At 37.7% G+C, this 13,436-nt stretch overlaps 1 protein-coding gene across 3 annotated transcripts in view; it reads right to left on the bottom strand.

The window, feature by feature from the left end:
* Nucleotides 1-240: 240 nt before the first annotated feature.
* The window catches only part of LOC128870494 (uncharacterized), a 107,105-nt gene continuing 93,909 nt past the window's right edge, over nt 241-13,436 (bottom strand). For all 3 annotated transcript variants that reach the window (XM_054113173.1, XM_054113174.1, XM_054113172.1), the window contains 2 exons: nt 4,526-4,749; nt 241-2,848 (listed from right to left, as the gene is read on the bottom strand). In XM_054113173.1, the coding sequence (XP_053969148.1) occupies nt 1,820-2,848; nt 4,526-4,749 (1,253 nt within the window). In that variant the 3' untranslated portion in view covers nt 241-1,819. The remainder of the gene's footprint in view (nt 2,849-4,525; nt 4,750-13,436) is intronic.

The raw sequence follows: 13,436 nt of genomic DNA on the forward strand, positions 1-13,436 counted from the left end.
AAAGTAAAATAAGAACAAAAACCAATAAATGTGTGTAATATATATACATACATAAGCACACATGTGGTCATAACACATGGCCCATTCCATTTCCAAATATAAAAAATTTAATTCATACAAATTGTTGAGGCAGACAATTTGCGAAAAAAATTATTATCACGCTACTTGAAGTTATATGTAACGTTAGAATTACTGCGATTGATTGTAATTATACAATTAGACAGACTTACTTATGTCAACATTTGTTATGTGAAACACGTAATGTAATTGTTTTCGATTAAGCTTTAATTTTCTTTTGCTGTTCTTAATATTAGTAATTGTTTATGTACCTGTGCAATAATCTTTTTATATCTAAATATTTCTTCATTTACATTCGATCACACATGAATATTCCAAAAAGTATTATTTACGATAACTTTCGCAAAACTCTAAGGCACCGTCTTAATTTTTCTCGAATACTGAATAATACGAAATTTTTTTATAACATATTGAAAAAAGCATGCCCATATCAAAGGGATTTTTAAATTAGTAAGCTCTGCATGTAAACTAGCAGAACCAGGCATATAACTTTAAGTTCCGCTACATAGTGCACACATGTTTTCCAAAAATAAGATATTACACATTGCATGCATTTTGCAGAAAAATTTAATGTCTCTAAAAAGCTGCAATTTTGTGAGTTTTATATAATTCACTTTCTATGAAGAAGTGTAAATTACTTTCAAAGTAAGTCCCTTTAAAGTAATTATGAACTAATGCAAACTATATACCTATAAACATAACATGTTTGTATGCGCATATAGACATAACACAAGTGCTGAAAAGTCCCGGTCCTAACTCGTTGATGGCTCCATTTTTATCGCATTCAGCTCTTTTTCAGTTAAAAGTTATTAAAAAGACGGCCGTTAAAATTTCATGATTTTCTGTTCATTAGTTTGTGAGTTATTGTGCTAAGAGCGTGTTTCGTGTTTCAATTTTACACTGCTTCTTGATGGGGAAAAATACCGTTCCAGCAAAAAAATGGCTTGAAAAGTGTTATGAAGACTCCGCTCGATCAGAAACAACAATAAAACGATGGTTTGCTGACTTCAAAAGAGGTGGTAGAGACACCGATGATGCACAACGCAGTAGACGTTTAAATGAGGCGGTAACACCAGAAAACATCAAAAACATAAAAAACCCAGAATCGTTTCGAGTGATCGAAAAGTGAAGTTGCGGGAGTTAGCTGACATAGTAAAGATATCAAAAGAACGTGTTGACTTTACTAGTATATGGTATTGCATGATCATTTGACTATGAAGAAGCTCTGTTCAAAGTGGGTGCCGCGTTTGCCCACTGTTGACCAAAAAGAAGACAGCGCACCGTGCCACAACTCAATCAAAACAATGGCAAAACTACTTGAACTGAACTTCGAATTGCTCCCTCATCCCAGCGATAACTGGCTGTTCGCAGACCTAAAGAAAATGCTCGCCGATAAGAAAATTCGCTCGAATGAAGAGGTTATCGCTGAAACTGAGCCCTTTTTTAAGGCAAAAGGTAAATCGTTCTACGAAAGTGGTATTTAAATGTTAGAGCGGCACTGAAATGACTGCGTTCCTCTTGGTGCAAATTACGTTGATGAATAAAGCTAATTTTGAACAAAAAAAACTGGTTTCTTTGTAAGGCCGGGACTTTTCAGCCAATGTGTTACGTACGTGAACTAATATGGATGTAGGGATATTTGTAGGTATGTGGGTAAGGTTTAAAGTTCTGAGTGTATATATATGTACATTTGTATGGACATTTTGGTCTGAGCAAACAGTCATAGCATATACTTATATTATCATGGACACCCACATTCATCTACTACCATCTTTGGAAGATCTCTTTTAATTATTCCATCATCGCCATAATATATTAAAGACATGCTCGAAAACTTTACTGGTGCACAGCAAGGTTGCATACCATTCAAAAGACCAATCTTCCTGTACTCTTCTATAAAATGTGCGTGAAAAGTTTGAAACGTATCAGGTGTGCGAAAGGGACCCGTACAGTCACCACGACAGTAATTAGCGAAATATCCACGTGGAGCAATGATCCAGTCGTCCCATCCTAATGCTTTAAATGATACATAAAACGATTCCTTACAACATTGACCGTGGATAGCGCCAACGCAATCAATAGCACGACGCCGAACTCGTCTCAGACGTCTTGTTTCTGTGTGTAGGACCAGAAATGGTCGATTCGGATTTAGCAGTGATGATTTTGGGCTCAGTAAATGCATATCTCTTTGTCGATGCAAATATGGTGAATCTGGATGTTTTGAACGATTTGGTCTGCGGTGTTTTGCGTTTTTTAGTTCCTGTTGCTGGCTATTTCGCTGAAATTTATACTGTTGAAATAATTGCATTTGAATCTTTTTCAACTTATAATTTTCAACAACAGACGTCGAATTTTTCTGCACGTTGCAACCTAAAATAGAGTTGCAAGCCATTGATACATGTTTGGTAACCTGTTGTCCTGGTAATACTCCTTGATTTACATCACTCTCTTTTTCTATGATATTGTTGTTTTTTAAAGCCCTGCGTCGTCGTGCCCATTGAACTACCAGATCATTTTGATTTATAGAATGCAAGTCTTGGTCTCGGTGTGTATAAGACTGTTTTCGTCTCGATACTTCAAGTGGCTGGTCAAACAAATTCAAAACATACTGCTTGCCACAACCAGTGCAGTCTATAAGTAGGCGTAGTTTTTTCATCGGCAACCGCTCATACCAGTCCCGGATAGTTGAAGTTATATCGAATTTTTGCCATCCTAAGTTTATCGTATCCACGTTAAAAGTAGCGCAAAGTTGAGGTGATTGATCGCAGCCCTATGGATGAAATGGGTGAGTACTTTGAAGTAATATAAAAATATAAAAAATAATAATATTTAATATTTTAGATACTAAGTTAATAAAAATCTGATATATAAACTTCATGATATTACGAGGTATATGCAAATTATATATTCAAGAAGCTTTTTAATTACTGTACATACATATTTCTAATTTTTGAATTGACCTAAACCTGAAGGGTGACTTTTTAATAGCTATAGGAAAGTTTTTCAAAAAAACACACGTAAAATTCAGAAAAATGCTTGAAATTTTTATTTAAATCGATAGTACAGTCCATATAATTTAATGTTTGAAGATTATTTCATGCAAATGTTGACCGCGACTGCGCTTCAAATGGTCCATCCGCTTAGTCCAATTTTGGCATACTCTTTCTAATGTTTCGGCCGGTATCTCACATATAAATGCTTTAATGTTGTCTTCCAATGCGTTAATTGAAGCAGGCTTGTCTGAATAGACATGAGCTTTAACATAGCCCACACAAATAATATTAAGGCGTTATATCGCACGATCTGGGTGGCCAATTGACAGGTCCCTAACGTGAAATAAAATGTTCACCGAACTCGCCTTTCAACATGTCCATTGTTACGTGTGATGTGTGGCATGTGGCACCGTTTTGCTGAAACCACATGTCATGCAAGTCAAGCCCTTGCATTTTGGACAAAAAAAAGTTGGATATCATTTCACTGTAGCGCTCACCATTCACAGTTACGTTACGATTCGCAGCATCTTTGAAGAAGTACGGTCCAATGATACCTCCAGCCCATAAACCGCACCAAACTGTGACATTTTCTGGATACATTGGTAGCTATTGCAATTCTTCTGGCTGATCTTCACTCCAAAATCGACAATTCTGCTTATTTACGTACCCATTGATCCAAAAATGAGCTTCGTCGCTAAACACAATTTTTCGATAAAAAGTGGATCTTCGGCCAACTTTCCAAGAGCCCATTCACCAAAAATTCTGCGTTGCGGTAGGTCGTTCGGCTTCAATTCTTGCACCAGCTGTATTTTGAAAGGCTTCACACCTAAATCCTTTCGCAAAATTTTCCACGTTGTTGAGTAACAGAGGCCCAATTGCTGCGAATGGCGACGAATCGATAATTGATGGTCATCATTAACAGTGGCCGATACAGCTGCGATATTTTCTTCAGTTCGCACTCTACGTAAGCGTGTTGGTGGTTTGATGTCCAATAATGTAAATTTGGTTCTAAATTTAGTCACAATAGCTCGGATAGCTGCTTCAGTGCGTCGATTAAACTGGCCATAAAATGGAAGAAGCGCGCGATAAACTTTCTTAACAGGACACGCATTTTTATAATAAAATTCAATGATTTGCAAGCGTTGTTCGTTTGTAAGACGATTCATGGTTAAATTATAGACCAAACTGAAGATGTTTGACAGTGAAACAAAACACGAAACGTGCGTCAGCTGTTTAAACTAACTGATTCAAAAGATAATAGCTAAAAAATCACCCGTTATCGAAATCAATATAAACATCTAAATATCAATTAAAGGTACTAAGTTAATGAACAATTTACGATCGTGCTATCCAAAAACTTCAAAGTTGCTCTTATTCACGAACGTAAAATTGTGAAATCATTCGGCATCTACCTTACATATAAGTATACCTATATGCTTGTCGTTTAACATTACCTCTTTTGTGGTATTATTTTCCATAATTTGAAATATCCAGAGCTTCAGTTTTGTTTTCTTTCCACCACATCCAAAATTCTTTCTTTTCTTGTTTTCGGTCCCTCTAATTGTTGCTTTGTCAATACGAATATGGATTTCAGCTTTTCCAATGAACAACTTTGGATTAGGCACACCATTTGTCTGTGCTGAGAACTCTACAAGTCGGTGCTGTTTATACATTTTTCCTGCAAATATTTACCACATATGGAATGAATTTGAAATTTTTTGCTTTGTTAAAAAAAATTTTAGATTCAATTTAGTTCACAATATTAAAATTAGCTTCATTTGGCAATAATTTTTTCAAGTATATCAGTAAATTTCAAGGATTGATTCCTCGATTTTAAAGTATTGAGCGTATATAATACATCTCATACAAAGAGTGATTCTGGCCAAATTTAAATACATATTAAACCCTTTATATTTTGCATATATAAAAATATTGTATTTATTGGTTCAATACTTTTTAAGGGGGGTAATGGGTACAACTCTGAAAATAACAGACAGATACGTGGAAGTAAGGGATATTCCAAAAAAGGGCGGATCCAAAGAAAATAAGAAAAATGGCTGTTCACAGGCAAAGACTCTTAAAATAAACAAATAAAAAATTGGGAAGAGGAGTAGAAAAATGTGTAATTAAAGAGCTTAAGAGGCTCGACTACCTTGACGGCAAGGAAACTAAAACGGTTAAAAATATTTTTCCTTTTTACGAAACCATTAAACGTAAAACTTTTTCATGTGAATGTACTCATATACGAGTATGTATTTTTTTTGTTTTTTTTTTTTTTGTCGGGACAACTAGCAAGTGCAGCACTCAGACATTAATTAAGTTCATTGTACTACACTTGGATTCCCTTTTAGTTTTCTTTAAATCTACCTGATCTCCGAAGAAATCTGAGTCGATCTTGTGGTGCCAAGGAGCCAAGATGGTCGCTTCTTAACACATCAGTGCCAAAGACCTCAAACCTGATTCTAGCGAAGGCGGGGCAGACGCACAGCAAGTGGTCCGCCGTTTCATCCTCCTCTTCACAAGCTGGGCAGAGTACACTGTCTGAGATGCCCAACCTTTCCATGTGCTTCACCCACAGAAAGTGGCCCGTCATCAGTCCAGCCAGCCGTCTGCACTCCCCTCTGCTTAATGACCCTGCAAACCCTTCTGCGACAGTCGATCGGACATGACAGGTAACATCAGTTTAGTCCACCTGCAGCCTCTCTCAGCCTGCCAAGCTCGCTTGTGGGTGGTAGTTACCCATTTTCTAACCGTGGCTGTGATGGCCGCAGAGGGGGCCAAAGAAGTTGCCCTCAGAGCCCATCTTAGCTAAGGTGTCAGAGGTCTCGTTACCCGCGATACCCACGTATCCCGGGACCCATGCTAGCACCAGGCTATTATGTCTACCGACATAGTTCAGCCTGGATTTACAGGACTTGACGACCCCTGATGTGGTTGGGGGGCTGTCTAAGGTCATAAGCGCAGCTTGGCTGTCATTCATCGCTTCTTGAACTGCATACACCTCCGCTTGGAACACAGATGCATGCATTCCAAGAGCAAAGTGGAGTTTTGTCCCGCTGGATTCCACGTAGACCCCAGAGCCGGAGCCATGCTCGGTCCTGGAGCCATCCGTAAAAATGCGAAAACAGTGTTTGCCGGGCTCATTTGCTGAGTTTGAGGGCCAAAAGTAGTCGCACTTCTGACTCCCACTAGAGAGAGTTTACTCATCCAGACCACTGATGCATAGGTGATAACAGGTCTTATCATAGCCGTGTAGATCCATAGGACCTTTCTAGGAGAAAGACCCCACGTTTTCCCAAAGACACCTTTGCACTGCCAGAAAGCTGTCAGTGCTTTGGATGTCTTTGTTTCAATACGAATATGTATTATAAACATCGAAATGTAACAACGAAAAATTCTTAAATAAATTAATTGACATAACTTTAAAAGCTCTTCATTTATTTGTTTCAGTAAAAATCGAGATGCGTATCACGCCCACCACAGATTAAAAAAATTTTGATTGTTTTAATATACAAGTTTTGAGCCTCTTTATAAAGGCTACCTTATCAGCCTTTTTCCAATACAGATGACAAAATGACAGATCACACGTCCAAATACATATTTGTTTTCAGTATTCATTGACATTTCGTCCTGGAAAGACTTACGGCTCAACAATCAACGATCTGTGAAAAGTGTTCATCGCGCGCTCAGACCAACTTATGGTGTACATAACCATTCTACCGCTGAGACCCATTTTTGACTTAAGGCTATGTCAATAAGCGATATTGCCTTAATTGGGCTGAAGAGCAACCCGAAACTATTCAAGAACAACCCTTATATTCGTTGAAAACAACTGTTTGGTCCGGCCTATGGGCTGGAGGAATTATCAGCCCATATTTCTTCAAAGAAGAGGCTGGCACCAATGTAACAGTGAAAGGTGAACGCTATCGCGCCATTATAAACGACTTTTTGATGCCAGAAATTGAAGACCGAGATCTCTACAACATTTCCAACAAGATGGCGCCACTTGCCATACAGCCTGTGAAACAATGGATTTACTGCGTCGCCGTTTCATTCAGCAATTTATCTCTTGTCCAGTGGCTTTGCCACAAAGATCGTAGGATATCACACCTTCGAACTTTTATTTGTGGGGGTATATACAGGGTGCGCCATCTTTTATGTCGGTAGGTAAACGCTGAAAAGCTTTATTATTTACCAACCTATCGACTTCAGCATACATGTTTTCGATACATCAGTTCAGTACAATTTCAACCATGGATCGCTTTACACCGAAACAACGCGCTGAAATACTGACGCTATATATCGAAAATAGTCGTTCTATTGTTCTAACTCAACGCGCATATCGCATATCTAACAATACTTATTTTTTTAAGCACGGGACAGTAGGAGATCGTCAGCATGCCGTTCATCAACGACCAAGACATTCCAATGGACTTGTTAAAGCAGTGAGGGAGGCGTTGCCTAGGAGCCAACAGTGATGTATTGTCGTCGCGCTCAGCATTTTGGCGTCAGTGAAACCACAATGCCGCGCATTTTAAAGGATGATTTAAATTTGTTTCCGTATAAAGTGCAATTGACATAAAGAGTATTGCCGACAGACCATTCACGTCGCTTAGAATACAGCAAAACAGTCGCTCGAATGATTGACACTGAACTCAATTTTTGGAAGCAAATTTTAATGACTGACGAGGCACATTTTAACCTCTCTGGCAGCGTGAATAAAAATAAAATTGCAGCATTTGGGGAACTGAGAATCCACACGAGTTTCATGGATACTCCATTGCATGACCGAGAAGTACCTGTTTGGGCCGGCATTTGTGCCAAAGCCATCATTGAACCATATTTTTACCGAGAAATTGAAACGGTCGATGGAAACCGATATCGATGGATGTTGGATCATTATGTCTGCTCGCAAATACGTGAGAAAGGTTTAGACGGTTACGAGTTTCAACAAGACGTTGCGCCATGCCACACTGCGATTGCAACAATTGAATTTCTGTAACGAAAATTCCCGGGACGTCTAGTGTCCCAAGGAGGTGACATATACTGGCCCCCCAGATCACCTGGCCCTCCGGACTTCTTTTTGTGGGGTTATTTTAAAAAGTAAGGTTTACGCCAACAAGCCGCAGACTATTGACCAGTTTAAGGCAAACATTCATGCCGAAATCGACACTATAAAACCCAAGATGTTAGGCAAGGTGATGAAAAACGCAGAAAACAGATCACAGTTTGTGATTGCTAATAAAGGTGGCCACTTGATTGACATTGTATGCCAAAAATTGTTTTATTAAACTGTAAATAACCACAACAACTCAAAATATAAAAAAATGAGTTGTTTCTGTTTTTCAAAGTTATTTAATGTTTTCATACCGACATAAAAGATGGCACACTCTGTACAGAGTCCGGCACTCGAAGTGTAACCAACTTCAGCTGATGCACGGACATCGGCTGTCTGTTAGTTGACTAAATGACAGTCCAGAGTATTGTTTACAAGCATGAGGAAGCATTTTGCCTAGAGTAAACGCGAAAAAACAAAATCAGTAATAGATTTCTCCCGTAATATGATTGCATTATATTTGGCTGAAAAATCGCAACCGGCGATTGTTTGTAAGCTCGATCACCTTAAAGTAAATAAAGTTTTTGTTTATTGCCCCATTACTCGTTACAATGATACTGGTAGCATCACGAATCGTCATGGAAGTAGTCAACAAAAGACTGCAACACCACGTGAAATGGTTCAAAAAGCGAAGAAACGATTGGAGTAAAATCCCCGACGAAGTGCCAATCAAATGGCAAAAGAACTGGCCGCATACTAAAAATTTATCACAAAGTTAATCCTTACAAGATCCAAAAGGCGCATGATCTCACACCAAAGCAGCGGCAAGTCAGATTCGAAAGAGCGAGTCACTTGTCCGAAAGCGGTCAATTTCTGAACATTGTGTTTTCTGATGCGAAAATTTTGCAAATTGAGCAATTCGTAAGCTCCCAAAACGATAGGGTTTATTTGACCGACCGTTCATACGAGAATTTTAGTCCTCGATTGTCGAACCAATCGTTTTCATCGAGCCTAGCGTCAAGGTAAATGCGAAATATTATCGGGAAAGTATTCTGGAGGTTGCTTTGAAGCCGTGAGCAGACAAACATTTCGGTGGCAGACCATGGACGTCACCTGCAAGTCACATTCGGGCAGCTTGCCATTCGTTTCTGGACCGTCTCAAGGCCGACCAAAGTCCTCGAAAAATTCAGAATTGTTTTTTACTGATGGCCAAAGTACGGCTCACTTGCGGACAACATTTGAAAGGTTCTTTAATTGGTTATACTTCGAGTGCGAGAAATTCTAAATGTTTTGTGGTTAAACCAGATTCGATGGAGGCATTGGAGGCCAACATAACTAAAGTTATTCAAAACATACCGACCAAAGTCCTCAAAAAATTCAGAATTGTTTTTTACTGATGGCCAAAGTACGGCTCACTTGCGGACAACATTTGAAAGGGACTATCTTTGAAAAATAAATGACATGAATGGTTATACAGAAAAATAGTAGAGACAGCCTACTGAATTCGAATTTTCGTTGTTTTATTTCAATTTAAAACCCAATACCTTTAAATTGATTATCCTTTACATGAGTAAGTATGTATGAACTACTTACAAACAGTAGTACAACACAGAAGGTGGGTTCCATTGTCGTATTTTGGTGACATTTGCCAGCTGACCATTAAACAGAGAAATTCGCAGAAATTGCTAAAACTTTCAAAAGCTCTTGACTTCAATGTCATCATAGGTGATTTTAACTCCAAGATTGGAAGTGAGAGGACTGAAAACATCACCCTTCTAGTGCTTTCGAGTAATAAATCAGCGGGGACATGGAGAAGACATGGACACATATGTAGTTATATTTACCACCGCGACGTTTGTGTTCATGAAAGTCATTCCAAGACACAAACACCAATATTGCACGCAACCAGGTTGACTTTATACTAGGGATCAAAGATTTAGCTCATTCATAACCAAAGCGTTCACATATCCATTTACTGACGTACCAAGTTATATTACCATAATTTCTTAGCGACCAGAATAAAGCTATAGCTATCAACAATTAAAAAGCAACCTCGAAGAAAAATTTTAGGCGTAGACAAACTAAGCCAAATTGATATTACCAACAGATGATTAAATAAGAACTATCAATATATACAGCAATATTGTTCCTCAATTTCAAATTAATCACCTTCTGTAGTTGAAACCGTACGACTAATGCACTGAAGGAATTAGCTAAAGAAAGAGTGCTAGAGAGATATTAAATAAACAAACATACAAAAATTCGACTAGCTAAAATCGTGGGTAATTTAGCAATGTTCTGAAATAGAGAGATTACAAATAACTATAACGTTCATAGGCAAATTAAAGCAAGCTCCGGTGTGTAAAGTATAAAAGTTCTTTTGTTTTAACGAAGGACACCTGCCGAACTGTCACGAACCCAGCAAATAAGAATGGGATTTGAGAACATCGAATTCAAGAACTATTTTCTGACAACGCGAGGCTAAGTCTGAATCCTATATCAATATCTCCCGAACTACTGGATCCACCAATAACAAGTGCTGAAATTGTAATGGCAATAAAATCATCCAAATCTAATAAACAAAATGCTACTGAAAGGATTAAAACTATTCGGCGAGGAAAATTTAAGTGAACTAGAGTTTATTGGAGAACTTATTTATTGCAATTCATAACACAGGATTGTATCCAAATAATGGTTTTATAGCAATTCCAATGAGTTCAGCGACTTAAAAATTTAAATATTTTAGGGTCTGTTGAACTATATTCTTAAGATATTCCTTAAAGTTATTCACGACAGAATCTACAGGACATGTGAATTATGTTAGCAATGGGTCGTTTTTCTTCAGAGGCCCTTTGGGTACAAGAGGCATTATTTAGCAAAATTGTAAGGAGCTCTTTGTAGACTACGAAGAAGCTTTTGGTAAAGTACTCGTACAGCATAGCACATTAATTAAAACACCAAAAAAACTAAATATTGACGGAAGAGATATTCGATGTATCAAAAATCTATATTGGAACCAAATAGCCGAGGTACTCGCTAACAATGTTACAACAAATGGTATCTGAATAAATGGAGGAGTAAGACAATATGTATATTTAACATTTATTAAAAATACATCTTTCAAGAAGTCATTGGTGATTTAAATAAAGGTATTAAAGTTAATGACCAATAATAGATATGAGATTTGAAAAAAAAAATTCATGATTGTTAGCAAATCGCAAAATCAATATCCGGACGCCATCATTAAGATTAATGATCGGTCGATAGAGAGTGTAGTTTGGTTTAAATATATACGCTCCTAGTTAAATCACGATTGGAATTCGGATAAAGAAATTAGGTGCCGAATCGAGAGAGCCAGGAACGCTTTTTTTAAATACATCAAAGTTCTAACTAACCGAGAATTGAATATATAACTTCGGTTACGATACATAAAATGTTATGTGTGGTCTCCCGTAGAAACATGGACAGTAATAAACAAAATGGAAGCTTTCGACATGTATGATACTATCCTCGCTGACTTAAGATTGATCATATCACAATTGAAGAAGTTCTAGGAAGATGTCAAAAAGTTTTTTAAGATGTCAAATTATTATATTTCGTGCTTCCATCGCAAATTTCAAATTCTTTATTTGTAATTTCATCATTTTGCAAAATATTTTGTTTTGAAAATTGAAAAAGCAATTTAAAAATTAAATTTCTAGTTCAATTTAAAATCCAAGAAGAAAAAATTCGGCTAGAGTGATTTGTGTGCGAAAGTAAAGTTCTTCCGATTAATAAATAATAAATAAACAAATAATAAAACTGCATATTCGAGGGAAGTGGTGGCAAGCATGCAATGTTTCGGTATATGACTGCCGAAAAGCAACAAGAAGTCGCCGGTTTTTTAAATGCTATAGTTTCTTTGAATAAAACCAAATAAAAAGTGTAAGTTGAATAAAATCTAATAAAAATACCTTTATTTAATTTCTCTTCTTTTTGAGCTTCTTCAGGCTTTGGAAAAATTATTCGATTTCATTTATAGACCATTATAAAGGGTGGTTAAATTTCAAGGGCCGATGTTGAATGTGAACCTTAGACTAACTCAATTTGAACCATGGAAAGATACACAATCGAGCAACGCGTTAAAGTTACTCAGGCTTATCATGAAAACGGGCGTTCAAATCAAAATCATCTTCAGTGATGAGGCACATTTTAACCTCAGTGGATTCGTCAATAAGCAGAATTGCCGCATTTGGGCGAATGATAATCCAAGAGTGGTTGCCGAAAACCAATGCACCCACAAAGAGGGACTCTTTGGTGCGGTTTATGGGCCGGTGGCATCATTGGGCCGTATTTTTTCCAAAATGAGGCCGGTCAGGCAGTTACTGTGAATAGAGTCCGCTATCGTGAGAGGATAACGAACTTTTTATGGCCCGAAGTGGAAGATATGGATGTGGACGATATGTGGTTTCAACAGGACGGTGCCACTAATCACACAGCTAGCGAAGCAATGGCTCTTTTGCGCGAAAAATTTGATGGCCGAATAATCTCACGACACGGCGATGCCAATTGGCCGCTAAGATCATGTGATTTGACACCGTTGGACTTCTTTCTTTGGGGTTATTTGAAAGAAAAGGTGTACCTCGATAAGTCATCAACAATTCAAGAGCTAAAGGGTGAGATAATTCGGCACAATAATAGCATAGAACCTCAATTATGCCACAGCGTCATCGAAAATTTGGACCATCGGATGGAGGTATGCCGCCGAGGCCGCGGCAGCCATTTGGCCGATATTTGGTTCCACTCGTAATTGATCTATATCAATATTATCATAATAAAGAGAAATAATAATAACTTCTTAAAAAAATGGTATTTTATTCAAAATCAACAACGGCCCTTAAAACTTAGCCACCCTTTTACGAAGCCAGTCGTGCGCTATCGCTTATTCTGATTGGTTGTTTCAGTTAAGCCTCAATGTGATTCGAGAGTGTTATTGCGATCTTTACTGTGTGGCTTCGGCTACTTTACAGTTTCTGATATCCATGCAATGACCGTCCTCTGGATTTGGTCCAGAGAAAAAAGCCTAATCCCAAACCATTGATTGTTCTCGGTAAAACTAAAACTTTAAAAATAAAAACGTGTTGACCCAAATTTCTGCTTATGACAAGAAAATTTATTACACTGGCAAATGTGTCACCATTCTTAATCAAAAAAGTTATTGACCACACCAAGTAATGCGACATAATGAAAAACTAGGTGTCTATAAGAGTTTACCTCTCCGAACTGACATAGCCCTGAATCAATGGCACGAATCATGTGCAAGTATCATA

Source organism: Anastrepha ludens, chromosome X (assembly GCF_028408465.1).
Source record: "Anastrepha ludens isolate Willacy chromosome X, idAnaLude1.1, whole genome shotgun sequence".
Lineage (NCBI taxonomy): Eukaryota > Metazoa > Arthropoda > Insecta > Diptera > Tephritidae > Anastrepha > Anastrepha ludens.